This window comes from Hemiscyllium ocellatum (genome assembly GCF_020745735.1).
Source record: "Hemiscyllium ocellatum isolate sHemOce1 chromosome 27 unlocalized genomic scaffold, sHemOce1.pat.X.cur. SUPER_27_unloc_39, whole genome shotgun sequence".
NCBI lineage: Eukaryota > Metazoa > Chordata > Chondrichthyes > Orectolobiformes > Hemiscylliidae > Hemiscyllium > Hemiscyllium ocellatum.
The window spans coordinates 80832-106709 of record NW_026867508.1 but is presented as its reverse complement, the minus strand read 5'-3'; the positions used below and the strand labels follow the sequence as shown (position 1 = coordinate 106709).

General features: G+C 39.9%; 1 protein-coding gene across 1 annotated transcript; it reads left to right on the top strand.

The window, feature by feature from the left end:
* Positions 1 to 3898: 3898 nt before the first annotated feature.
* LOC132808233 (probable G-protein coupled receptor 139) lies at positions 3899 to 4783 on the top strand. The gene has a single exon (XM_060822057.1). The coding sequence runs from the start codon at positions 3899 to 3901 to the stop codon at positions 4781 to 4783; it is 885 nt and encodes a 294-aa protein (XP_060678040.1).
* The last annotated feature ends 21095 nt before the right edge of the window (positions 4784 to 25878 follow it).

The window sequence follows — 25878 nt, the reverse complement described above, 5'->3', positions numbered from 1 at the left end:
GGATGTGGGGTTGGTGTTATTGGTCAAGGAGTGGTCTCAGGTGCCCCGGCGAAATGCAGAGGGGGGAATTGAACGAATGATGCGTTTTTCTGAGTGTTCTGTTGCAGTTATCTGTAATCACGGAGAATAATTCGTTGAATGAAGACACTTATGGGATGAAAATTGAGAACAAGGGGTGTGCTTTTGACGGCCCCGTTAAACATAGTAGCCTGGAATCCACAGTTATGAAAGAAGAAATCCATGTTAATAAGAGAGAACGCTCTGTCAATAGAAGGGGAGTTCTGGTGAATGGGGATTGTTTATTCCTCTCGAGCACTAAGAATCTGGAAGCTCTCAGTCCATCCTGGTGGGGAAATGAAGGTGTAGAGGGGAAGAACAACGTGAACAAAAGGCAGCTATGACTGGGAAATAGGACGTGACAAAATGGCCAAGGGCATCAAATGAATCATGGATGCAGGTAGTCAGGGTCCAAACATGCGAGAGAGGATGGAGTCAAGGTAGGAGGAAATTAGTTCTGTGGGGCAGGAACAAGCTGGTACAATGGGCCGACAGTGGCAGTCTTGTTTATGGTATTTGGTGCGGAGTTGGGGTTGGATTACAGCATGAAAAATTAAAATGTTTCGCAGTCAATATAATGTGTAAACTAATATGGCAAGCAAATTCACATCATATTTGAGAAATGGCAATGAGGGAAGACGCAATTTTCCAATATCGATACAATCACGACTTAGCATATTCAATCAGTGGAACTTTCAAAATAATTGTAAATGGCAAAGCGGAATGGCAGAGTTCAATTCAGTCGTTTGGCAAAAAGTGAATGAGGTCATCAACATTTTCGATGTTGCAAATGGAAGACATGGAAACTTCAGTTAATTAGGTTGTTCATTGAAATGTAGCTAAACTGCTTGTTGTTCACGAATTGTCCCTTTGGAGACTCATGCTCAAAATAAATGAGGCAAGATTTGAAATTGGCAGAAACTGCAACTACAGATTCGGGAACGTCCTTAACTTCTGAAAGACGATGCATGAGCCAGTCATTGCCCCTTTCTTTGCCATTTGTTATCCCCTTCTCACTGTGATTGGTGCCCTTGGTAAGCCTTCAATCACAGATAAGTTATCGTTTATGTCTGTAAATCACCGAATGTGTTCTATGTTATCTTTTGTGGTGGGTTACATTATTGTGTAACTTTCAGCGCTCTTTGAATGTTAGGAGCTAGTACCTGCCTATAGTATGCATAGGTGCATTATATGTTACAAAGCTTTATGCTGAATATGCATAGAAATTGTAATTTCATTGTGCAACAGTGCATGATATTAATTAATGTTTCATAAGCAATTTCTAGAAATTCCATTTGCTATGTTAGTGAAATTTACGTTGTAATACATGTTTTTGCATGAATATTAAACTGCAAAGTTGTTAAAAGTCAAGTTAAATTCCAATGTGGTAACATACGAGGTGCTTTTCGTGTTTTCTGGAGAAATTTCTATCTTAGGTTCGTAAATCACGAATTAAAATGCATTATTAGAACGAAATTGTTGTAGTGGACGAGCTCAAATTAAACCTACATTTAATGATCACAGTAATTTTTATTGCAGGATGGATTACAAACTAATACGTTTCTGATTTGTAGTGTCATCAATATTATGTCAGAAAGTGTTTTGGGATTTGTATGCAAATTATGAGTGTTCGTAAGAGATTTTAATTTGTTATGGAATCTATTTATGTCATTAGGAGATATTTGCCCATATTTGCATTTCGTAAAGGAATGTGGCATTAAAAAAAAGAAATATCTAATGATGCCAATGAAATTAATGTGGTGTGTACCAAATACCATCTTCAGTCATGCGCCTTGAAAGAGCAAAAGTTACTATTGTTACCGAGTCTTGTCCATATGTGGCAGCAGACAGGCAGAAATCTGGTTGATGATAAACTGATGTTTGAAATAGCCGAGCAAGCCATGATTTGGAGAGAAAAGGAATAAGGGACACATGCTGGTGCAACTGTGGACAATAGGTTAGATGATAATGAACAACTTCAAGAAAAAAAGAGAAAGATAAACAATGAGGGGCGACATTGAAGACGGTTTCCAGAGATTGCTACGTATATAGATAAACATATAACCACTGATAGGTTGATTGAGAGGTATGAAACGCGATATTGTCGAATTGCAGATAAATTGAACTTTTACGGTGTGAGGAGTGATCCTACTTCTGGCTGTAACTGAAAATTTAAAGCTTGGGGTTATTAAAATCCGGCACTGCCAGACAGGAAACAAACATATTGTCTTGAAAAGATGGATGATATTATTAATAAAGATTTGGATAAGACAAAAATATTTTGTGTTTGATTAAACTGGTGAGCTTCACAATGATTTGACTCAGTGGAAAGAGAACTGAATTTGCACTCTACCCGACTGGACTGAAGAACGTAAGTACAAATGATTAATTCATGACTGAATGTTGAATAAAATCAACAACTTTGTAGTAGTAGGACTCATGATGTAATAAAAGGATGTACGAAGATGGTGAGCTGAGGTTTTCAGTCACGAAATAGATAGGTTAATTAACTGGTGATTGGGATTCATTCTGTCATATATCTATCTCTACTATCCTTATAGCAAACTTGTTGGCGATGGTGGTCCTGTGTCAAAGAAAATGTGGGCTGTCTCTCTGCATCACATTTTACCTCGTGGCAATCACAATAGCGGACTTCCTTGTCATTATGGCTGGCTGTGTGCTAAACCGTATTGGTGGCATCTACTTCAGAAACAGTATCCTGTCCACGACCCCTGCGTGTACAGTCACCAGTGTGATGGTCTATGCTACACGAGATGGCTCTGTCTGGCTGACAGTGGCGTTCACCATTGACCGTTTTGTGGCAATCAGCTATCAGAAGCTGAAGATCAGATACTGCACCAAGAAAACTGCAACTCTGGTAATAGGAACGATTTGTTCTCTGAGCTGTGTCAAGAATGTCCCTTTCTACTTAGTCTCTCAGCCGCTGTACATTGTGGACGGGGTGCCCTGGTTCTGTGACATTCTGTAAAAAAGAAATATCTAATGATGCCAATGAAATTAATGTGGTGTGTACCAAATACCATCTTCAGTCATGCGCCTTGAAAGAGCAAAAGTTACTATTGTTACCGAGTCTTGTCCATATGTGGCAGCAGACAGGCAGAAATCTGGTTGATGATAAACTGATGTTTGAAATAGCCGAGCAAGCCATGATTTGGAGAGAAAAGGAATAAGGGACACATGCTGGTGCAACTGTGGACAATAGGTTAGATGATAATGAACAACTTCAAGAAAAAAAGAGAAAGATAAACAATGAGGGGCGACATTGAAGACGGTTTCCAGAGATTGCTACGTATATAGATAAACATATAACCACTGATAGGTTGATTGAGAGGTATGAAACGCGATATTGTCGAATTGCAGATAAATTGAACTTTTACGGTGTGAGGGGTGATCCTACTTCTGGCTGTAACTGAAAATTTAAAGCTTGGGGTTATTAAAATCCGGCACTGCCAGACAGGAAACAAACATATTGTCTTGAAAAGATGGATGATATTATTAATAAAGATTTGGATAAGACAAAAATATTTTGTGTTTGATTAAATTGGTGAGCTTCACAATGATTTGACTCAGTGGAAAGAGAACTGAATTTGCACTCTACCCGACTGGACTGAAGAACGTAAGTACAAATGATTAATTCATGACTGAATGTTGAATAAAATCAACAACTTTGTAGTAGTAGGACTCATGATGTAATAAAAGGATGTACGAAGATGGTGAGCTGAGGTTTTCAGTCACGAAATAGATAGGTTAATTAACTGGTGATTGGGATTCATTCTGTCATATATCTATCTCTACTATCCTTATAGCAAACTTGTTGGCGATGGTGGTCCTGTGTCAAAGAAAATGTGGGCTGTCTCTCTGCATCACATTTTACCTCGTGGCAATCACAATAGCGGACTTCCTTGTCATTATGGCTGGCTGTGTGCTAAACCGTATTGGTGGCATCTACTTCAGAAACAGTATCCTGTCCACGACCCCTGCGTGTACAGTCACCAGTGTGATGGTCTATGCTACACGAGATGGCTCTGTCTGGCTGACAGTGGCGTTCACCATTGACCGTTTTGTGGCAATCAGCTATCAGAAGCTGAAGATCAGATACTGCACCAAGAAAACTGCAACTCTGGTAATAGGAACGATTTGTTCTCTGAGCTGTGTCAAGAATGTCCCTTTCTACTTAGTCTCTCAGCCGCTGTACATTGTGGACGGGGTGCCCTGGTTCTGTGACATTAAACCAATCTATTATACTTCGCCCTTCTGGAAGGTCTACGACAAGCTAGATCAGATTTTAACACCACTTCTCCCTTTTCTTCTCATTCTGCTTCTCAACACATTAACTGTAATACACATCTTAGAAGCTAGCAGAGCCCGCAAAAGACTTTGGGGTGAAGGTGACCGTGCAGACCCTGAGATGGCCAATCGCAAAAGATCCATTGTCTTGCTCTTTGCCATCTCGATCAGTTTCCTCCTCCTTTGGTCCACTTATGTTGGACGTTACCTTTACGTGCAATTGGTAGGTGAAGGTTACTTCAACGGCTTGGATTCCAGTAACCCTGATATTATTCTTCAAGAAACGACCAACATGCTACAGATACTTAGTTCCTGCAATAATGTCTTCATTTATGTGGTTTCCCAGACCAAGTTTAGAGAAGAGATGAAAAAGCTGCTCATGTGTCCTTTCACTACTATCACTAATTTTACATGGTGAAACCTTTCATGGATAACAAAATAGAGACATTTCCCGATGCCTTTTCTCTTTCATCAAAGAGGCACAGTTCATCATGGTATCTCTCAAACGAGAATAAGAAAGGATCCTGGGCAGGCTCTTGTACTCATTAACTTTGAGCTCTGATGTTTACTATTCGAACGATTGAAATCTTCTGAAGTTGTAGAGGTTTTAGATGTGATAATAATCCACAGTTTGCGTCTCTGAACACAACTTGAGGACTCCAAGTGTTGTCAGGCAGTGCTTTATAATCTATCTACGTATGTATGTATGCATGTATCTACTTATCTATCTCTTAATTTATCTACCTATTACATAAATATATATATGTATTCATTCATTTTTTTTGGTTAACCGATTAATTAATGTATTAGTATTTATGCATGTTCCTTTATCCATTTATTTTTCAATGGTTTTGGAACTATGGCTACTATGTATTTGAACATCTGGAACATTATTAAGAAGAAGACATCAAAAAGTTGGTTCAAGCGTTTCAATTTGCCTCATCAATGATTCATTCAGATGTATTGATGTCTGTTTACGTGCTCTGCAATCAGCATTAGTTTGAAAAATCCAGGAACTGTTAGTCAATTAACAATATCAAACGTAGATCTTGCTTTTTCTGCCTTACCTTTGCAGCTGTAACAATGATTCCTCGTTCTTTTCAATCACACTATGTGAGTCGTATGTTGTGATCTGCCTCCATTGCATGCAAAACCAAATTTTTGCATTACTTTAGTAGATATGATAATAATAAATTAATTCAAATCAAGCATCAGCAGTCTCTTCCCAATTGCATCATAATCACTCAAATTCATTTCAACTCTTTCCGTGAATTAGGTGTTATTTACATCTTTGTTATTTTGTTTCAAACTAATTTAGATTTGATGCTTTTCTTTTCTACCGAGTGTGTGTGAGGTCAACAGAAGTGGCACTTCAAATTCATGTCTACATCTGAAACTAACAGATTGCTATTTTGCTCCTCTATCTATATGAAAATCTCGTGGTCAATTTGATTTGCTGAGTTTTAGAAACTCATGCATCAACTCCAAATCTGTTGCCGTTGATTTGATTTTTTTTCCATGTAAGTCATAATTATAAATAGGAACATTTGGCCCACTACATTAACGTTTCAAGTGTGATTTGACTCCCTTCAGAACTGTTTTGAATGAAAGTACAACTGACCTCGAAACATTAAATTTGTTTCATTCTCTGCAGATGATGGCAGATCTTTTACTTCTTTGGCGATGTTTCTGTGTTTGCCTTTGATTTCTAGTATCGATTGCATTTTTCTATCATTTAATTCGTTTTATGTAATAGGTTAATCTTCGGAACGTTGGTGTGGACTTGTTGGGCTGAATGGGCTGTTTACACGCTGCAGGGTATCTAATAGAATCTAATTCCCCAATTTACATGTCTTCTGATCTCAAGCTTCAAGAAAATATTCGATACGTTTTAGCATTTATTAAGAAAATAAAAAATCTTTAAGATTGATATATGGGATATAAGCTATAGCAGAAGAGGGTGTACAAGTCAACATGCTGAGTTATTGTCAAGATCACTCCTTTTTCCGGGGTTACGATTCAGAGCTTGCATCGACTATTTCTGGATAAAATTCCCAGTCAGGAAATTGAGAGTTATTTCTTTTGTGTCAATTCGTCAAAAGAAATCGAAATGCTGATTACAAATAAAATACAAAAATGCTAATCTGCCAGACTCAGTTCAGTAAGACATTGGTATTGTCTGAATGGAAAATGGCAGTGGATAGATTGGAAAACTGCCACCCACAAACACCCTTGCAAGTCATGTGCCATTCTGAGTTGGAACTACCTCTCCGCTCCTTCAGCGTTACTGGATCTAAATCATGAAACTCCCTTCCTACTCTTAACATGGCAATACCGACATCCAAGGTGGTCTAGGATTGGAGAAAGCAGCTCTTCAGCTCTGCAGTAATTAAGGAAGGGCTATAAATCATGCCCTAATGGGTGACGTCCATTTACCAGGAATCAGTGAGTAAAAGTTGCAGTTTCTAATTAGAAACCTGCGGTTGACTGGGAAGAAGTTCAGAGCAGGAGAGAGGGAGTGGAAAAGTAAAAGACAATGATGACTGGAAGGCACGGGGCAGGAAATGACCGTGGAGCTGATGCTGCAAGCCTCAGTGTAGGGTTCGATTTTACTGTCCACTACTTACACTGGCTCACATGTTCATTCTGACCAATTAACCACAATTAACCGCCCTTTATCGTTAATTCCGCAGTTGAAAATACAATTTCGAAACCAGTGCAAGGGCTGATTATCTCTTTCTGTGATTTTTTCAGTGGAGAATGTTCTGTTGCGAACGGTCCAATTTTGCAGAAGCAGAAGGTGATTAAAGTTTACGCTGAGCAGCATTGAAGCAAACAAACAGCAGATGAGAGAAGAACTGTGCAGTTGAGGAAATGGCTTATCCAGTGTGCTCCATTATACAACCATGGCTGACAAGTTTCTCAACCACATTCTCCACTTTCTCCCTGAACCTTCGATCCTCTTGATAATTAAAAATCTAAAGATCTGTCCCTTAAATTACTCAATAACCTGGCCTCCACAGAGTTTTCTAGCAACGAATTCCATAGATTCAGCAAACTCTGACTGAAGACGTTTCTCCTCATCTCCATCCTGAAGACTCTTGCCTTTACATAAAGACTCCACCCTCGGGTACACGTCTCTTCTGTTCATGGAATCGACTTCCCAACATCCTCAGTGTCCAGGCCGTTCAGTATTCTGTATGTTTGAATTAGATCCCCACTCGTCCTTATAAATTTCTCGAATAGAGACCCAGAGTTCCTCATATGTTCAAAGTTACATTCCTGGTTCATTCTCCAGGGCACACTCCACGGCCAGTACTTCCTTCCTGAAATAGGGAACCCATAACTGCTCACAATATTCTAAATGTGGTCTGACCGGAGTCTTATAAAGCCTTAGGTATATGCGCTGCTCTTATGTTTGTATTATCTAGAAATAAACGCCAACATTGCATTTTCCCTCCTAACAACAAACTCAACGTGCAAGTTTCCCTAAACAGAATCCTGGAATGGGTCTCCCAAGACCCTCTGAATTTCAATTTTCGGAATTTCCACGCCATTTCGAAAATTGTCTGTGCCTCTATTCTTCCAGCCAAAGTGCGTGACCTCACACTTCTCTGCGTGCGTGCCATCTGCCAGTTCTTTGCCCATTTTTCTAACCTGCCTAAATCCTTACTGCATGCTCACGCAACTCTCTTTGTATCATTTGCAAAATTAGCTAGATTGCCTTCAGTCTCTTCACCCAAATCATTAATGTGTAAAGTGAAAAGCTGTGGGCCCAAAACTGACACTTGGAGAACATCACTGGTCATTGGCTCCCATTTGTCTTTTATCCCCTGTCTCTGCTTTTCGCCAGACAGCCACGCTTCTATACATGCTATTAACCAGCCTGTAACATTTATTTCTAGAGAATGCAAACATAAGAGCAGTGCGTATATCTAATGCTTTATAAGACTTCGGTCAGACCACATTTAGAATATGGTCTCTTATCTTATTCAATAGCCTCCTGTGTGGCACCTTTTCAGAGGACTCCTTGAATTCTAATTAGATACCATTAATTTTCTCTCGGTGTTAAACTTGTTCCTTACAATTTCAAAAGAATTTAACAGATTTGTCAGGCATGGCCTGCCGTTGATGAAACCATTTTGATTTTTGCCCGATTTTACCATGCACTTCTAAATATTCAGAAATGCCATCCTTCAAAATGGACCCTAAAATGTGGCCAAAGGTGTCAGGCGACTCAACCTGTAATTTCTCATCTCTTGCCTTACGCCCTTCTTAAACACAGAAGTTACATTTGGGATTTTGGAGTCCTCTGGAACCTTCCCTTTTTCTAGTGATTCCTGAAAGATCATTCCTAACGTCTCTATTCCCTTTTCAGCTCTCTCCATCAGAATTCCTTCTTCAGTCCACCAGGTCCAGGTAATTTATCCATCTCCAGATTTTCTCGCATCTTTTCCGTGGATATGACTACCATATACACTTCTGCCTCTTGGCACTCTTGGATTATTGAGATTTTCCTTCTGTCTTCCACCGTGAAGACCAATGCAAAGTAATTCTTTAGGTTCTTCCCCATTTCTTCTTTCCCATTACTCCTTCTCTGGCTACATTTTACAACAGCACGTTAGCTACTCTTGCCTCACTTTTGTCCTTTATACATTTAAGAACATTCTTGATTTCTTCTATATTACTGGCTAGCCTAACTCATATTTAATCTTCCCCCTCCTTTTTTCAATTTTCGGTGTCTTCTGATGGTTACTTTAGACGTCCCAATCCTCTGGTTTCCCACTGAGTTTCGCTCCCTTATATGATTTCTCCTTTGATTGTATGCCTCACTTCCCTTGTCAGTCACGGTTGCTTCGTCCTCCCTTTCCCTTAGTTTTTCTCGAAACGAATTTTTGAATTATTCCCACAAAACCTGCCATTGCTGTTCCGCTCTCTTTCCTGTTAGTCTCCTCTCCCAGTCAGTTATGGTCAGCTTCTCCCTCTGCCGATGCCTTGATTCAACTAAAATACTGTTACATGTTTCCCTCTCCAATTGCAAAGTAAATTTTGTCATATTATAGTCACTGCCTGTCTTAAGAACCTACTGCCCCGAAATGTTAATTCTGAATTCTCTTCACAGATGCTGCGAGACCTACCGAGCTTTTGCAGAAACTTGTGTTTTTGTGACTAATTTATATTACCTGCAGCCCTTTCAATTTTGAAAGAGAAAACACTCAGGGCCACAGAAGACTCATTGTTATGCTGTGCACTAGATTTCAATGAGAATTTGATCAAGAAGATGATCAGTAATGGGTTGTTATCTGTCAAACCAATAAAGATCGAGGGCCCTCTCACCAACTCCTTCTCTGCCCTCCAAACCTCCCACTGCTTCAACAGGATCCCAGCATAGCCTAACGAAGCAGAAATTCAGATTGGTATAGAGAAGCAGGAAGCAGTTAGACTGACAGAATCCCATGCTAGATAATGTATTTGGTTGGTCATTGAGCCAGACTGTTCACATCGCCTCAGTATTGTTTATACCTCCTGAAACAAATATACCACAAAGGACTGTATTATGTTAGTGAACTATGCCACTATAGTTAATTGACTAGCATTGCAATGGAATATATTCTCCGTTCTCGATATAGTGAGCAACTTCTGGTCCGTACCTATGGAAAAGGAACCCCACAATAAGCTGGCATTTGCTGTTTGAGGAAAGCAATTCAGGGACCTGGTAATGTCAGGAATTCCACAATAGTTTGGCCATACTTGATCGATGCATGGCTGATATTGTGAATCCAGTTTACCTGACTGACACTGATTTCTTTTTTTATCTTTCTGTATGCAGATGACATCCTGACAGACACAGTTGGTGAAAAATTCAGTACAGTAACCAGTGACGTCAGACAGGCAAGGCGTCAAATTACTCCACGAAAAGTACAATTGCGAATACAGGAAGTAACATATAGGTAGTTGGGACATCAATTTAGTCAGGGGCAAAAATAATCCCAGCAGGGTGCAATACAAAAATTATTGTATACGCACTCTGTGAACGATGTAAGGCAAAACTTAGGATTGTTTATTTATTCTAGGAATTTTGTGGAGAATTAATCAGAATCGACAGATCACTCATAAACCCTGGTAGGGATGGGAATGTTGGACTGTCAAGGGAAAGAGCAGAGTGTGACCTTAAAAGGAGATAACCTTTGCTAGGTGACAGCAAGCCTTTGACCTAGAGTTAGTATTATCAGGTTGCCAAAAGGCTTTTTCAGATTTGTTTTTGTGATAATGAGAATGGAAACTAAACAGCAGTAAGTCAAGCGTGTGATGATAGTATGAGGTCGGTAGCATAGTATTTACAAAATAGAGGAGTGATGCAGCCAGACTTTACCGGTGTGCACAGGTCTGGATTGCGTTACATGAGCAATTTTAGGGTACTAACCCAATACTCTGATGAGACAAATGATGAAGCCTCATAATTATGTGATTATATTTGAATCATGAAAAGTAAGGCAATGTCACTGAAGATGAGCATATACAAATAGTCAATGTTTTGTAAACTCAGTTCAGTAAATCCAGCAGCTTTCATGGTAGGGAATGAGATGGGAGGCCTGAGTTTGAGATAGGGCATGATAATATGTTGACCTGAGGTTGGAGAAGGTGCATCACCTCGTCTCATGGACAGCTCGACGAACAGGTTGAAGAGTTGATGGAAGCAGCGAAATTGTTTCATAAAATAACTGGAATTAGGATTAGAGCTCAATGAAAGTTAGAAACACTGCAACAATGGGGTAGTAAGTTTGCCAATAAGCCAGCTAAGATGTTTACAGAAACCGAACAGACATTTGTAAAACTGGCAGTCACAATTTTCAGAAAAGCAAGAGAGGTAAGTTAAAAACAAACTCTTCAAGAAACAGCCACACAGAAAGAGAAAAATAAATGGGAAATAGTGTGGGGTAATGACACGGTAAGACAGAGTGTGCGTGATGATGGATAAGGTAGTTTCGCCACACTTTATATGAAATACATTATTAAAACATGTCATTGCCTAGCCCACGTCGGGTTGGCTAAAATGCAATACTCGGTGACTCATTGTAGTTGATGGCCTGAAAGAGAGGAAGGAAAACATAACAATATTCCATCAGAGATGCGCAGTCCACACTGCCTGAGCCAGATGGAACAATCAAAATAAGATTGACCTACTAGCCAAGATCCATGGACGTACTGGAAGAATAACACATGGATATTATGCGAACCATATCCCAATCTCAGAGAAGAAGGGCTTATGTCCGAAACGTCGAATCTCCTGCTCCTTGAATGCTGCTTGACCTGCTGCGCTTTTCCAGCAACACATTTTCAGCTTAATAAACTGTCACCAAGGAAATAATCACTGATCAATCTCTGGACACATGACCAGTCAAAATCTTTCAATTTGTGTTTTGTGACATGTGAGAAGTGTATGTAACCTATAACGTCAATGAACAACCAGTCATCCTTGCAGAAACCCCTGATTAGAACAATGTGCTGTTTACTCCAATAAACTAGCTATACCCAGAAGGGTTCAAAGCAGGGCAAGTTAAATGCGCAGAATTTGCAAATTGCATCCCGGGGCAGAGCATTATTATTACTGTGCAGAGCTAATATAAAACGATGTGACAAGAATTGATGAATCTCACCATCAAGCGAACTGACATGCATTTAGAAGTGCCAAAGTACTTGGCAATGGAAGTGCTATCAATTCCACGTGTGACTATAGACAGGGGAAAGTTTGGGAAAAGAGCCAAAGAAGTCATTCATCAATAGTCTGAACATACAAACGAGATTAAAACTCATACAGTTGACAGCGAGTTATAACAATCGAAATGGCTATGTCAGATTTGGGTTTGGGGAATTAAATACCAAAATACACCCATGCATCCTGATCATATCTCATGCACAAGTAGTTGTCAAATTCTTTGTATTGATTGCGTTAATAATACCAGTACAAGCAATTTTACTCCATATAAATAAACGATAACATGACAAAATGAGAGAACTGAAGGATTCACCCATTACCCACGGCAGCAGGCTAGTGTGTATATCCTGCATATTTTATAGGTTTGCTTGGTGTTTAAGTCAACTGTCATGAGGATGGAGGGCGGGTTTTCGCAGCTCATAAATAAGTTGACAAGATAGTTGCTTCGGTCTTTTTCAGCTGACACTACATGGCCAAAAGTTTTAACAGTTCAAACCAGCAAATGTTCAAAGCTGGACTTGTGGTCTTCATTTAGATATACAGGGTTTTATGCACCAGGTCAGACCCCAGCAAATCTTTCAATTAGATAGACCTGCCCCTAATTTTGCTGGTTGATTTAAGCAGGTATGAAGTGGGTATTCCAGGAGTGATGCAAGTGGCCAAAGTACTTAGTTTTAAACATAAGAGATATTTTTATACAAGATTACTGAATGTAAAACAAACAAAAGAGAACAAAATGCGTAGAATATCTTAACCTCTGCGAACACAACTTAATGATGCTCTGCCTATTACTTGGAACCATCCCCAGAAACACTCCTTGGAACAAAAGGTAAAATCAAATGCAGTTTCTTTCAGGACAGATGCCAAAGAGAGGGAAGATCAGCCTGGGCCCGTTTCTTTCAGGCCAGCAGCAACATATCAACTGCCTGCTAAAAGCAAACCAGACGAGATCAAAGCTGAGCTGGGAGAAAAGGCCACTCCACTTTATATTCAATTGTTCTTTCTTGTAAAACTTAAAATCCTTTTGTCTGAGGCACTATCCATAAGATATAATCAAGTGGCCCTAAATCTCTTCAAACCTCGAACTCGAAAATTCTCTGTGTTTACGAACGTTCTGAAAATAAAACAAGCACAACATGACTTTCTGAAAAGAGCAGCATCATCACAAGTGTAAGATGACATTCTCCGCAGGAACAAACATGAGGGAGGTTAATCATATTTTAGTTAAAAACATTTCTAAATGCAAAAATACACGAAGTCTTGGAAGTCCTAGTTTGGCCGCAGTCCCAAGTTTGTCATTTAGTGAAACACGTACAGAAAGGTTTGATACGACAATATTCTGAATTGTTTAGCTCATCCTAAAATTGCAAAGACAAAGAACAACTCTCTCTGAAAGCTTAGTTGCATTCCCTGAGCAAATGTTCAGACGCAATAAAGAGGCATTATGGAAAAAGATAACGTCATTGACAGCGTAAACACAAAGCAACAAAAAGACCATTCGCCCAGGAGGGGGCAGAATAGATTCATAAAAAGAGAGAAGATAAACTAATTAAACTTAAGTGTAGATGGAGCTAATTCGAGCAAGTTATTTCATCCAAAGATCAAGGGAAACTGAAAAGACAGATTACAAACTACAGTGTGAAGAAATGGCTGTCCACGAGTTATTTGTGAAATCTCAGCACGTTTCATTTAATATCTTGATAATGTTATAAGTGGTAGAATTTCACTCTTATTAGTGGAATTTGAATATATATTTTTATTAAGAAAAGATAATTTAAGATCACCATTTAGTTTAAAACTCGCATTCAGTATCGAAACTAATTGGATCGTAAATCACAATTGCAAGTCTGAGGCTGGAGTCAGACAAAGGCTGTTCTCAATTTGTCAGTCGTGTCACAGTAACTTCATATTAGAGTTGATTTTACAGAAGTTATAATTACTAATAAGAATAACATCCTTCCTAACCTGCTATTGTAAAACTTTTGCAGGAATTGTAAGAGTTCTTACTGAAAATTTATGTTATTCGTAAATATTGTGATACAGCTGGCAAATGTCTAAAGAGGAAGAAAACGTTCAGAAGATTTGTAGGATCCCATGGACAGATGGTGGAGGTTTCTGGATGTGGTTAACAATGACATCGACTTTGCATGTAATCAAAATAATGCAAAAACTATAAAAACCTTACATTTCTTTGGGCAACTCAGGGTGTCAAAGACCTTACGATCTGAGCTATTTCTTTGCCAGTCTCACTTGAAAACCAGTTTAGTATTGATCTCTGGCCTCTCCCATATATGTGGTAATATAGCTCTGAATTAAAGTTGCTTGTGCTACAGAAAACATGAATTAAGATTGATCCTCGATGTTAGTCCCTGTAAAAGCAAAGATGGAAAATAACAATTTTCCCTCGAAGAGAGAAATACATCAGGGCTCACGATCAAAAAAGAATCCTGCAGTTTTATAGCACTATACAGCACAAACTGAATCCAAAACATATTGACAGGTAATGGAGCACCGTTGAAACCGAATTAAACAAAAAATAACACAATTAGCATTATTTCACACTACGCAGATTTACTTTGACCCAATGAGCTTTCTAAGCATTTTCTGTTTGTGAATCAGACTGAGAGATGTCTAGCCCGTTCCCGTCTCGAGGGGGCTGGACATTGATTTCCAAAGTATAAACTTCAGAACGTTTTTGTTAACCATGAGATTTCCCAATTTGATCCCACGTGGAAACTCTTGTTGAAGTTGTTCTCGAGGAAATGACCAACTATCAGATAATTCACTGGAATCGTGTGGAGGCTGCCGACAAACCTCTCGGGGAAATGGTTAAAATTTCGAAATAAGAACCTTACTGCACACTGTAAGGTTCGTGAGCGACAATTCAGATACTTCATGTGTATTAAGAAATGCACTCAGTTTTCCTACACATTAACACACCACAATTTAAAGTCAAAATATTTGATTCAAAACTGACACAAACCAATTTGGTCGTATCACTGCTCTGTGTATGGGACAAGAACCCAATTCTTCACCCACCGAGGCTTTGGGGAATTCATATCCAGCTGAAAATGGTCTGTTCTCTTCTGGAGTATTGTGTGCACTTTTGGTCGCCATACTATAGGAAGGATGTGGAGGCACTGGAACGGGTGCAGAGTAGGTTTACCAGGATGTTGCCTGGCATGGTAGGAAGATCGTATGAGGAAAGGCTGAGGCACTTGGGGCTGTTCTCATTGGAGAAAAGAAGGTTTAGGGGAGATTTGATAGAGGTGCACAAGATGATTAGGGGTCTAGATAGGGTTGACAGTGAGAAACTTTTTCCTCTAATGGAGTGAGCTGTTGCTAGGGGACACAGGTTTAAATTAAGGGGAGGTTGGTACAGGACAGATGTTAGCTGTAGATTCTTTACTCAGCGGGTTGTGATTTCATGGAATGCCCTGCCAGTATCAGTAGTGGACTCTCCCTCTTTATGGTCATTCAAACGGGCATTGGATAAGCATATGGAGGTTATTGGGCTAGTGTAGGTTAGGTAGGCTTCGGTCGGCGCAACATCGAGGGCCGAAGGGCCTGTACTGCGCTGTATTTTTCTATGTTCTATGTTCTGTGAATTATCCTCAAATAAGTCAAGGTACAGATCGTGTAATCACAGAGTAAGCGTTTTCTTTTAAGGCAAAATTGTCAAGAACGATTTTTTCTCTTTCTTCAGGATCGTGTATCTGTGGTGACTTTATTGCAGTGAGCTCTAAAAGTTGAGCAGGTAAATATATTCAGTCGGCAAGGGAATACTAGGGTTATGGGGAAAGGCAGAAAAGTTGAGTTATGGATTATGAGATCAGCCTTAATCTCATTGCATAGTGGAGTAGACTCGGTGGGCGAAGTGGCTCAATCTGTTCTTGTCATTTCGATTCATTCACTGCAGGAAACACAGTCTCTGCCCTGCTCGTGGTGGAACCGTCCTTATGGAACTAATACAGTTCTGTTTTCAGTTCATTCTAATCCCAGGATGTTGATAATGCTGAATCTGACGAGAAATTGTATTTTTTGCCCATTTCTTGCTCTTGACACCATTTGACTCGGTTAGGAAATCCACTTCACTGTTCAGAGTTAATGAATTTGCTGAGACTTTGTAGCTCTCCTGGCCTAATCAGGTATGAATAGCAAATTTCTTTTGTTACAGGCTAATGGAACTATATTCTTTCTTTTTGTTTCATAGAATCATCAAATCCCTACAGCGTGGAAACAGGCCTTTTCAGCGCAATAAGTTCACAAGTCTGAAGAACAACTAATCGAGATCCATTCCCCCTCCCGTATATTTGCCCCTGAATAATGCACCTAACCTACGCATCTCTGAACGTTCTTGCCAATTTAGCATAGACAATTCTCCTAACCTGCATATCTTTCGAACTGTGGAAGAAAATCAGTGCACCAGGAAGAAATTCAGGCAGACACAAGGAGAATGTGAAAACTCTACACAGACAGTCGCCCGAGGCTAGAATCAATAATGGAACCGGATCCTCCACTGTGAGATAGCAGTGCCCATCAATGAACCATTGCTCTTGACAATTTTGTCTTAAACGGAAATGCTGGTCCTCGCCTACCCTTTCATAACAGATATAGTTAGTTATGAATTCTAAAACATTCCATTGAACATGGAACATCGAACATAGAACATAGAATAGGACAGCACAGTACAGGCCGTTCGGCCCTCGAGTTTTTCCTGGACTTTAATCCTTATCTAAAATCAGTCTAACATATTTTCCATGAGCCGATCCCAGAGTTGCTGAAATGTCCCTAACGTATCTGACTCTACTACCATTGCTCGCGGTGCATTCCACGCACCCAATACTCTCTGTTTAAAGAACCTACGTCGGACATCTCCCCTAAAAGTTCCACCAATGATCTTAAAATTATGCCTGCTCGTTATAGCCATAACCGACTGGGGAAAGGTCAACGCCCATCCGCTCTACCTATGCCTCTCATCATCTTGAACACCTCATTCCAAGTCAGATCTCATGCTTCATTGCTCCAATAAGAAAACTCCCAGCTCCTTCAACGTTTCTTCGTAAGACACATCCTCCAGTGCAGACAGAATTCTGGTAAGTTCCTCTGCACCCTCTCGAAAGCTTCTACATCATTCCTATAGTGAGGTGATCAGAACAGAACACAATGTTCCAAGAGTGGTCTCACTAGTGCTGTATTAGCTGCAGCATAACCTCGCGGCTCTTAAACAGAATCCCCTGCCAATGAAAGCCAAAGACACCATACTAGTTCTCGAAAACCCTATTAAACTGTTGGGAAAATTTTAAGAATGTATGGACCTGGACCTCAACATCCCCCTTTACCTCTACACTGCCAAGGATCCAGCATTTAAACTTGTGTTTTTCATTCAAATTCGACCTTCCAAAGTGGATCACTTCACACCTTTCCTGTCTGAATTTCACTGCCAATTATCAGCCCAGTTCTGCATCTTGTCAATGTCGTGTTGCAAACTACAAACAGCTCTCCGCATATATACCATGTCACCAAACTTCGGGCGAGAGTTCACTGAACCCTTTTGTTGCTTTATTTATTCTCTTTGAATGAATCTCTGTGATGGATTACTTACGCCATGATTCTTACCCTGACCCTATTCGATTCGAGCTCAGGTGCTGGGGTGATCCACAGATTCCCAGTCCTCTCACGCAAAGGGGCCATTTTAGCGCTCGAGACCTTCAAGGTGCTGGCGCCTGCACCTCCTGGGAATCTTCAGAATCCCACCCAGTCGCGGTGTCCCGAGACGAGCCCCCCAAGTTTACTGTCGTGGAAATTAAATTGACTCCACTCAACTATTAGCAAGAGCAAAAAAAAAGAACTTGAATAATTTTAACCTCTGCATGCAGAGGGACTAATGCACATGGCAAAAATGCCTCATGTAAGGGCACTTGAGCATAATTCAGAAATTCTTCTTATAACATTCTTATCATGGTCTCAAGGGCAAAGACTGGGAAAATTCAAGTTGTTGTTTTTTCATTCCTTTGTTGTGGCCATACTGGTCTTATGTTTTCCTTAGCGCAAATCTGAAATTGAATGGTCACAAGGCCAGTTTCAATGTTTACAAAGTTCCATAGAAACAAGCTGCCACTGGACTGCAGCCTTCAGCAAAGTTGCAAAGTTACAGAAAATACTTCAATTTTAGATTTCACAGTTAATGTTAAATTTGGTAATTTTCCATTACAATTCATTTGAGACTGCATCGTGTTCTTGTCTCTGACAAGCAATTCTAGTGCAATCAGGTCCACACTGATACAAGCGTTACTAAAACAAACTAAACACTCTCACCCCCTTTCTTGAATTAGACGTTTGATCTATTTTGTGCATTGGTAATACATTCAGTAACATGGAGGCTCGGAGTAGGCCAGCTATCTATTTGAGTCCGTTCTGCCATATTATCATGGATGATCCTCTATATCAACGCTATTTTCGCGATTTTCATTCTCATCATTTTGATTTTTTTTAGAAATATCTACCTTGACATTGCAAAGACTAGATTTCGAGCAGAAGCTTATTTTGAAGTTCAGAACATGCCCCATTTTCCATGAAATATTCGCAGCTGCGGGCATTTTTCATAATCAGTGGTCAGACATTTTCATGGAAGACCCCAGCACAGATAACATAACATCATTCAGTATTACCCCTCATCAAAACTAATCAGAAGTTAAACCTGTTAGAGTGTTTGAAATTAATTGAACATTTTGTGCAACAGGCGAATACTTACTCTGTTCATCAGTTTACTTCACACTCACAGGGAGTACTGTAAAGAAGCGGATTCGTGAATAATGCAGAAAATTGGATGTGAGGCAGATCAGCAATAAGGGCCATGCTTGAAGAGCCAAATGGCTTCCTTCAGCTCAGATTCTGCGTTTTTGCAGAAACATCTGTGACGTAGGAGACTGCATTAAAAAACAGATTGGGTGTCACCTGGTGATCACCAGGAATAAACCAATTAGCATTGAGGCTGGATATAACTCAACATCAAATATAAGTTGAAAGGACTCGGCCTCAGCTACGTCTGTGAAACCTCGGCCTTAACCTAAACGTTTGAGTTTCAATTCCATCTGTTCAAACCCACCAACTACTCTGCAAACATGCCCGCGGTTACATTTTATATACTGACTATAGCGGCAGTTCTCTGCACTGGTAAGTTCACCAAGTTGCAAAAAATATTGACTTGTCCTTGATATATACATGGTGACCTCCCATGTAAAAAATGAGGTCTGCAGATGCTGGAGATCACAGCTGCAAATGTGTTGCTGGTCAAAGCACAGCAGGTTAGGCAGCATCTCAGGAATAGAGAATTCGACGTTTCGAGCATAAGGGCTTATGCGCGAAACGTCGAATTCTCTATTCCTGAGATGCGACCTCCCATGTAACAGTGTTTTCATTGTACTTGCAATATGTTCTGTTATCTCTGTGACACAATGTTCTGTTATCTCTGTGACACATTGGAATAAAAATATGATTCAAAACTGAGCTCACTTTTATGTCGAAATTTCTGCAGATGTTAATTCTGCAGATTCGGTCTCGCAGGAGCCAACTACGACAAAACAGTTTGAACGAGAATCGGTAACCATTAACTTCAGTTATTCAATCAAAGCAGCTAATTCATATTCCATACAACTGTACCTTCAAGGCACGGGTGAATCTGCAACATTCTTGATCTACATCCTTCAATCCGGCTATGTTTTCAGAACCAAAGGTGTGGGGACTCGGTTTTCCGCATCGTTGGATGTTTCAAAACGTGAGGGAAATTTCACCATCGACGAGCTGCGTCTGTCTGACAGCGCAGTGTATTACTGCGTGCTCAGAGACACTGTGACAGAAACCAGAGGAAGTCTCGTACAAAAACACTCCTGTAATAGGGCAAGGTGAGTGGAATCGGGTAGATGGTAATTGTGTGCAAACTACTGAGAAGACTAGGAATTCCAAAATTATCTTTTAAAAAGCATTGATTTGAAATGTATACAAATATTTAACAATCGGAGTGTGACAGGTGCAGCATGGGGGAAGCTTCCTCTGCTCCATTTATATCAAATACATTCTGTACATGATGCAAATTTGTTATTAAATGATTTTTAATAATTTACGAACAAAAACTTTTGTTAAAAAAACAACTTCCCGATATATCGAAACTGACACTGTTTTCCAGTCGTTAATGAATAAGTAACTGCAACACGATTGCACTGCAGTATGGGTGAACAAAATCTCAAAATAAATGCTTTTTATTCACGTCCTGCAGAGTTCACATTTTCAAAAGCACTTCTCATATTTTAAAGCACGAATACTTTTTTTCAGTTAGACTTTTACATTCAGTCAATACTAAGAAAATTAAGAAAAGGTGTTTCTCCTGTCGGATTATTATCATTTCTGACAATGCTGTACCTTTCTCAAGGTTAGGCTGTCAAGATTTTTTTTTACAGGGTTCAAAAAATGCTTAGATTCCGATTTGTTTGGCATGTATGGGATTTAGGGCCAATTTGATTATATCTTGGAAATACTGACTGAGACAAAAGACTTTCAAGATTTTTGAAACAAGTATTTGTACAATGAAAAGGATAGAGCCAGTTCTCTCACCTCGGCTTTACGGGTTTCAGCAGTCTGGCTGTTCAGAGCTGCTGGTCAGTTTAAGCCGGGGAATCCAAAGAAACAGCAACAATAGATCAATGTTTCATGATAAATATCTGTGCATTCTCCCTCTCTTGTAAGAATCTATGTCTTATTTGACTGTTTTGCCAAGACGGTGTTTGTGGCGACTGTATTTGTAACAGGATGATTAAGTTGGCATTGTCTGTTGAGATTTTGGAGAGTTTAAATCGTTCAGTTCTCTTTTGCTTGTGTTTCATAAATAAATTCTGTTCTGTTTAAAACCCGAGGGGTTTTGAGCAGCTGCGTCACTCCTGGAATATCCATTGTACATCTGCTCAAAATAACTAGAAAAGTTAGAATGTGGGCTCCCTTGAAATATTTTGAGGGATTTGGCCTGGGCCATTACACATCATCATCACGGTTCATTATATTCTTATAATATCCCGAATATACCCCCCACCCCCTATTTACCTTGTTGTATTGTGGTTTCTTAGTTTTTAAAGTGTTAATGTATAATGTAAGGAAGTGAACAATCAGGGTAATGTAATTTTTAGGAATTTCTTAGGTTGCCCTTTGTACTGTACTCCCGGAATTCAAATCGAAAACTATTTGATCTATTTATTGTCAACACAGTGTATATGGTCAGGATTAGTGTCATTTCAGTTGCAGATCTTATTTACTCAATGAACAGAAGTGGTTAATTCCCACAGAGTTCCAAATGACCAACAAACAAATTCGGTATTCACAAGGCCAGTACAAATAATTGAATCGGGATTTGTTGTGCATCATGTTAAATGCTGTTTATGTGATTGTCCTCCGGAAGTTTTCCTTCATATCAATGTTCTGAAGTGCCAGTATCTGACAAGTTCTTATGATCAGCTCTCAACAGGCAGCAGCTGTGACCCAGAAACCTGCAGCAGTTATTACACGTGGCTTGCTCAGACGCTTCACTGTAAGACGCATTGCTCAGTAATTGACGGTAGTGTCAGATGCCAAAAGCTCAGAGAGAGTTAATTTGCACGACTAGTACAACTGCTGGACAGCATCAGAAAACCAGATCTAAGGGAAATCCATCTTCCCTTCAGCACGAATGGACAGTGATCTCCGGCAGCCTGGCTGGGTTCTGACGGTGCCAGAGTAAGTAAAAACCATAGCCAGTGTGGTTGCAGCTTAAAGTGGCATTTTCTCCCTCTGTCTGTGCGAGTGAGGACACCCGCTGTATAACAGAAACTCAATTGCTGAAATCTGACACACCAGGTTAGAGGAATGGAAATCAATCAATGATTGAGTGAACCTGTGGAAGCCAATTTCTTTGCTATGGCTTCCCTCCAGGTGAAGGAACCATTTTGCTTAAGTGCCTCTCACTCCAGCAGAACAATTTACTCGGCATGTTAGTTGTAGCTGTCTCACAGCAGCATCGCATAAATGCAGCTTATCTGTTCACGGAGCCAAAGTTTGACTGCTCACTTCCTCCTCTCTGTGATGTATTGCTCGAGCATGCAGCTTAATTGCTCAAGCGAGCGTAGCCCTGTCAATTAGTTTACCATATTTTGCCAGTGTAATGCTGTTCATCTAATTAAGGACATTTGTTCTACATTTGCAGGCATCTCTGCAGTAAATGTTAAGTGATAACTTTCACTCCTGTTCACTTTGGAATGTGGAGCATAAATTAGAGCTGAGCCCTAGAGCTGACCCCTGTTTTGATAGCTCTCAGGCCACCCTGATACTTTGCAATTAACAGTCAGCCTGTGTCTCAGCCCGTGCCTTGTTTTTTTATATATATAATGCTGTAACCTTCTACTGTACATCAGAGTTCTGCCGATCCATACTTAGGACGGTGGTCTTCTCATGGTGCACAGTGAAACAAAATGTTTAATGCTCAAGATCTGCCTCTCGAGACTTTCTTCAACAGTTGGCGTACTCAGAAGTTCCCTTTCATTACGGGGTACTGAGCGAATTTCAATTAGTGTCTTCAATAATTTGAAATGTTGCATGAGCAAATGTCAGTGTTGAGTTGGGCTGATCTAAATTACTACAATTGGTTAAGTGCGTGATCTCGACCTGAGCAGGAAGACTGTTCCCCTGAGGCGAGAAGGAAGAATGGAAATATCGCTTCAAATTAGTACATTCACTAAAGTACTTAATCCAGACCTGATCCTACAAGCTGATCCCCTGAGTCAAGACGGAAGATGGACAGATCTAAATATCCATAATTGCAAACTTCGCTGACTGCTGGGCTTGGGAAGGAATTGACCCTGGCGCCAATGTTTGTCTTGTTGGCTTGTTTTGTTCTTTGTATTTATTTGTGTCTTTTTCATTTGCCTGGAGGTGACTGTTCTGAGTACGGACCTGGGACGTGACGACGGGATAGAATCATTTTACAAGTTACACGGAAGTGCCAGCCCCGGGACAAGGCAATTTTGTCCTGCTGTGCAGGCTCTACCCGGTCCTGTTGTCCCCTCGGAGGGGACGCTGAAACCCGACGGGAAACATGCAAAATGCAATAATTACGGTGGGAGATTCCATTATTGATTTTAAGAAAGGGGCTAGGAGCGATCAGCCCCCGAAAGTTACAATCACGGTCAGCGCCCTGCGACCTCTTTCAAGAACCCTCTGACAGTTCGTATTTCGCTAAGTACCTCAAGTACTTGCCCCAAGTACCTTCACAGACTGGATCACTACTGTTGTCACTTAACGAACGAGCAGGAAAGCTGACCAGGAACAAAACGCTGTCAGAAACACGATTAGACCTCGCTCCACTTGGCCACAAATTACTAGTTCAAGTACTCAACAAGATCCTAGTGTCCAGCCAAAGGTTTTGGTAAAATCATTTCACTATTTACAGAGATTGGTAATAAAGAACTTGCTTTCCCCAGGATTATGTTCGAAGAAACCCCACGTGACAAGCATTGGACACACTTTGGGTTCCAAGCCATGCTTCAAGACACCCTGATCCACTCAAATCACCAATATTTTTAAAATTGGCAATTACAAATCTGAAGAATTATTAGTTGCTTGCCTCAGGATGTCCAGTCTTTAATGAATTTAGCCTAGTAATACGTTGTGCGACCATTGGTGTCTCCATTATATTTCCCCCCTTGGTTATGGACTAAAGCAGAGGCACGGACAACTTAGCTTGAGAATATTCCTCGAATTGGAACTCCCTAATTTTGACTGTTCGGGAATGTGAATATTTCATTACTCTTACAGTAATGGAATCAACAGAAAGCTAAAAAAATACAGAAAGTAGCGAGAGACAGAGAGAGGGAGATCGTCTCAGTGCTGAGTCATTGAAGCTTGTGGACTGGTCAACTCTTTGTAGTCTGGTTTGAATACACATTTGTTTGTTGGCGTTTGAATGTTTGAGTTTTGTTCCCTGGAGCTCACATCGTGAAATGTTGGTCTCTCAGACCTTGACAGCACTACTGTCAATTTCTTAAAAGTAAAACTTTTATGATTTCATGAAATTCTGATCAGTGCAATATGGAGGACGGCATTATAGTCTTCCAAATAAAGTCTTTTCCTGAGGTTTTTTCATCATTTGACACTAGTATAAATCTGCACTCAACTCCCCCATAATTTTGTGCTACTTCCAAAGATAAATTTCACTCCTTTAATCTCCAGGTAGTGGATTAATCAAACCACTGACTAAAGGACGTAAAAGACACTTACACTGTAACACATGGCCTCAGGTGCAGAATAATTCTGTTCCGGGATGAAAAAAGGGCCTGCTCTTTTCTTAAAAATAATCTAAACCTAACATTGAGGAAAATCACCTAATACTTTCACATTTGCACATTAAGTGGAGGAATTACAGTGAACTTTATATAATTTAATTATAAGTTGTAAAACTGCAAGTATAAAAATGGATCTACATATAACCAAACCAACGATGTTGCCTACAGAAAATGACATCAGAAGAGTCCATTTGTATGCAGACTTGTTTGGTTCCACATAATTATGAGACTGTTGCACCTCATTTGTGAGTACGGAGTGCCAGTCATTGCTTTACTCTATATCAGTTTCACTTCAATACTATGAATTGAAGTTTCAGTTCAACGCTAGTTTGTGAAACAATCATGCAAAAAATTAAGATACTATTGCTAATATGTGTGTCTTTGGATTAATTCATCGATTGTGCATCAGACGTATTTTGTACCATGTGGATATAGAAGACCTTCTTAAGGTAGCTGCAGTCATTTCACTTCCTAAATATTATAAATTGCAATGATTGATTGGAACTGCCTAAGGAACAGATTCTCGGATTTAAATTGAGAGACTGTAACCAATTAATTTTACTGCATTTCAGGGTTGGAAACTCGTGATGTAATAAATTGAGATCCATATGTCACAATTTCAGGTCAGCAACAATCAGCAGATTTGAATCTGTTTTGCGAATTTAAAATGTGTTTGTTCCTTTAATTAACAATGAAATATCTGAGTCACTTGTTAAGGTTTCATCTCCCGTTAACTGTATGGTTATATTAGTCAATGTTTTTGAATCGATTTGTATTAGCCATGAGGTCGATAATCTGTATTAATTGGCAAAATCGATTGGTTTTCATTCTTTCACACATTGCAAGAGATCTGTGTCATTGTCTCATGATTAGGCGGAAGATGGCTGGATTGATTCATGTTCACCATATTCTTTAAAAGAAATTGAACATTGTACATACAATTAGCAATAGAAGTAGAATAGAATATAATGGAAAGTTTTTTTTAAAAAAGAGAGTTGAAGAAAAATCGCTGTAAAAGAATCGAAGTTCTTCTTGGAATCCTGAGTATTGGTCTGGCATACCAACATAATATAAGGATGGGAATGACACTGATAAGGACGTGGGATGGAGATTGTATTCCAGAATACCCGCTGAGCCCGTAAAATCTCCTGATAGTCACCAGCACACCCGCAGATTGTGAGCCTCCGCTAATTCAGAAGCTGAAGGATGCAGTTTAGGTAACCAGTCTCGTAGCCGACATCATGGGGGTGAGCGGTCTGAGCCATCCTTAACCGTGACTGTCTCGGAATGTAAAGTAATGTTAATGAACTAATCCCCTTACTGCAAGGAGAATCCAGCCCACTTTGCTCAATGCGTCTGCAGGACAATGTAGATGTATAAAGCCAATCCTCGGGCTTGTCCATCGTTACGAGGACTTGATGGAAAGATTCCCCGACA

Bases quoted from the DNA above. Each gene is read 5' to 3' on its own strand.
- LOC132808233 (XM_060822057.1), top strand. From the start codon at position 3,899: ATGGTGGTCCTGTGTCAAAGAAAATGTGGGCTGTCTCTCTGCATCACA.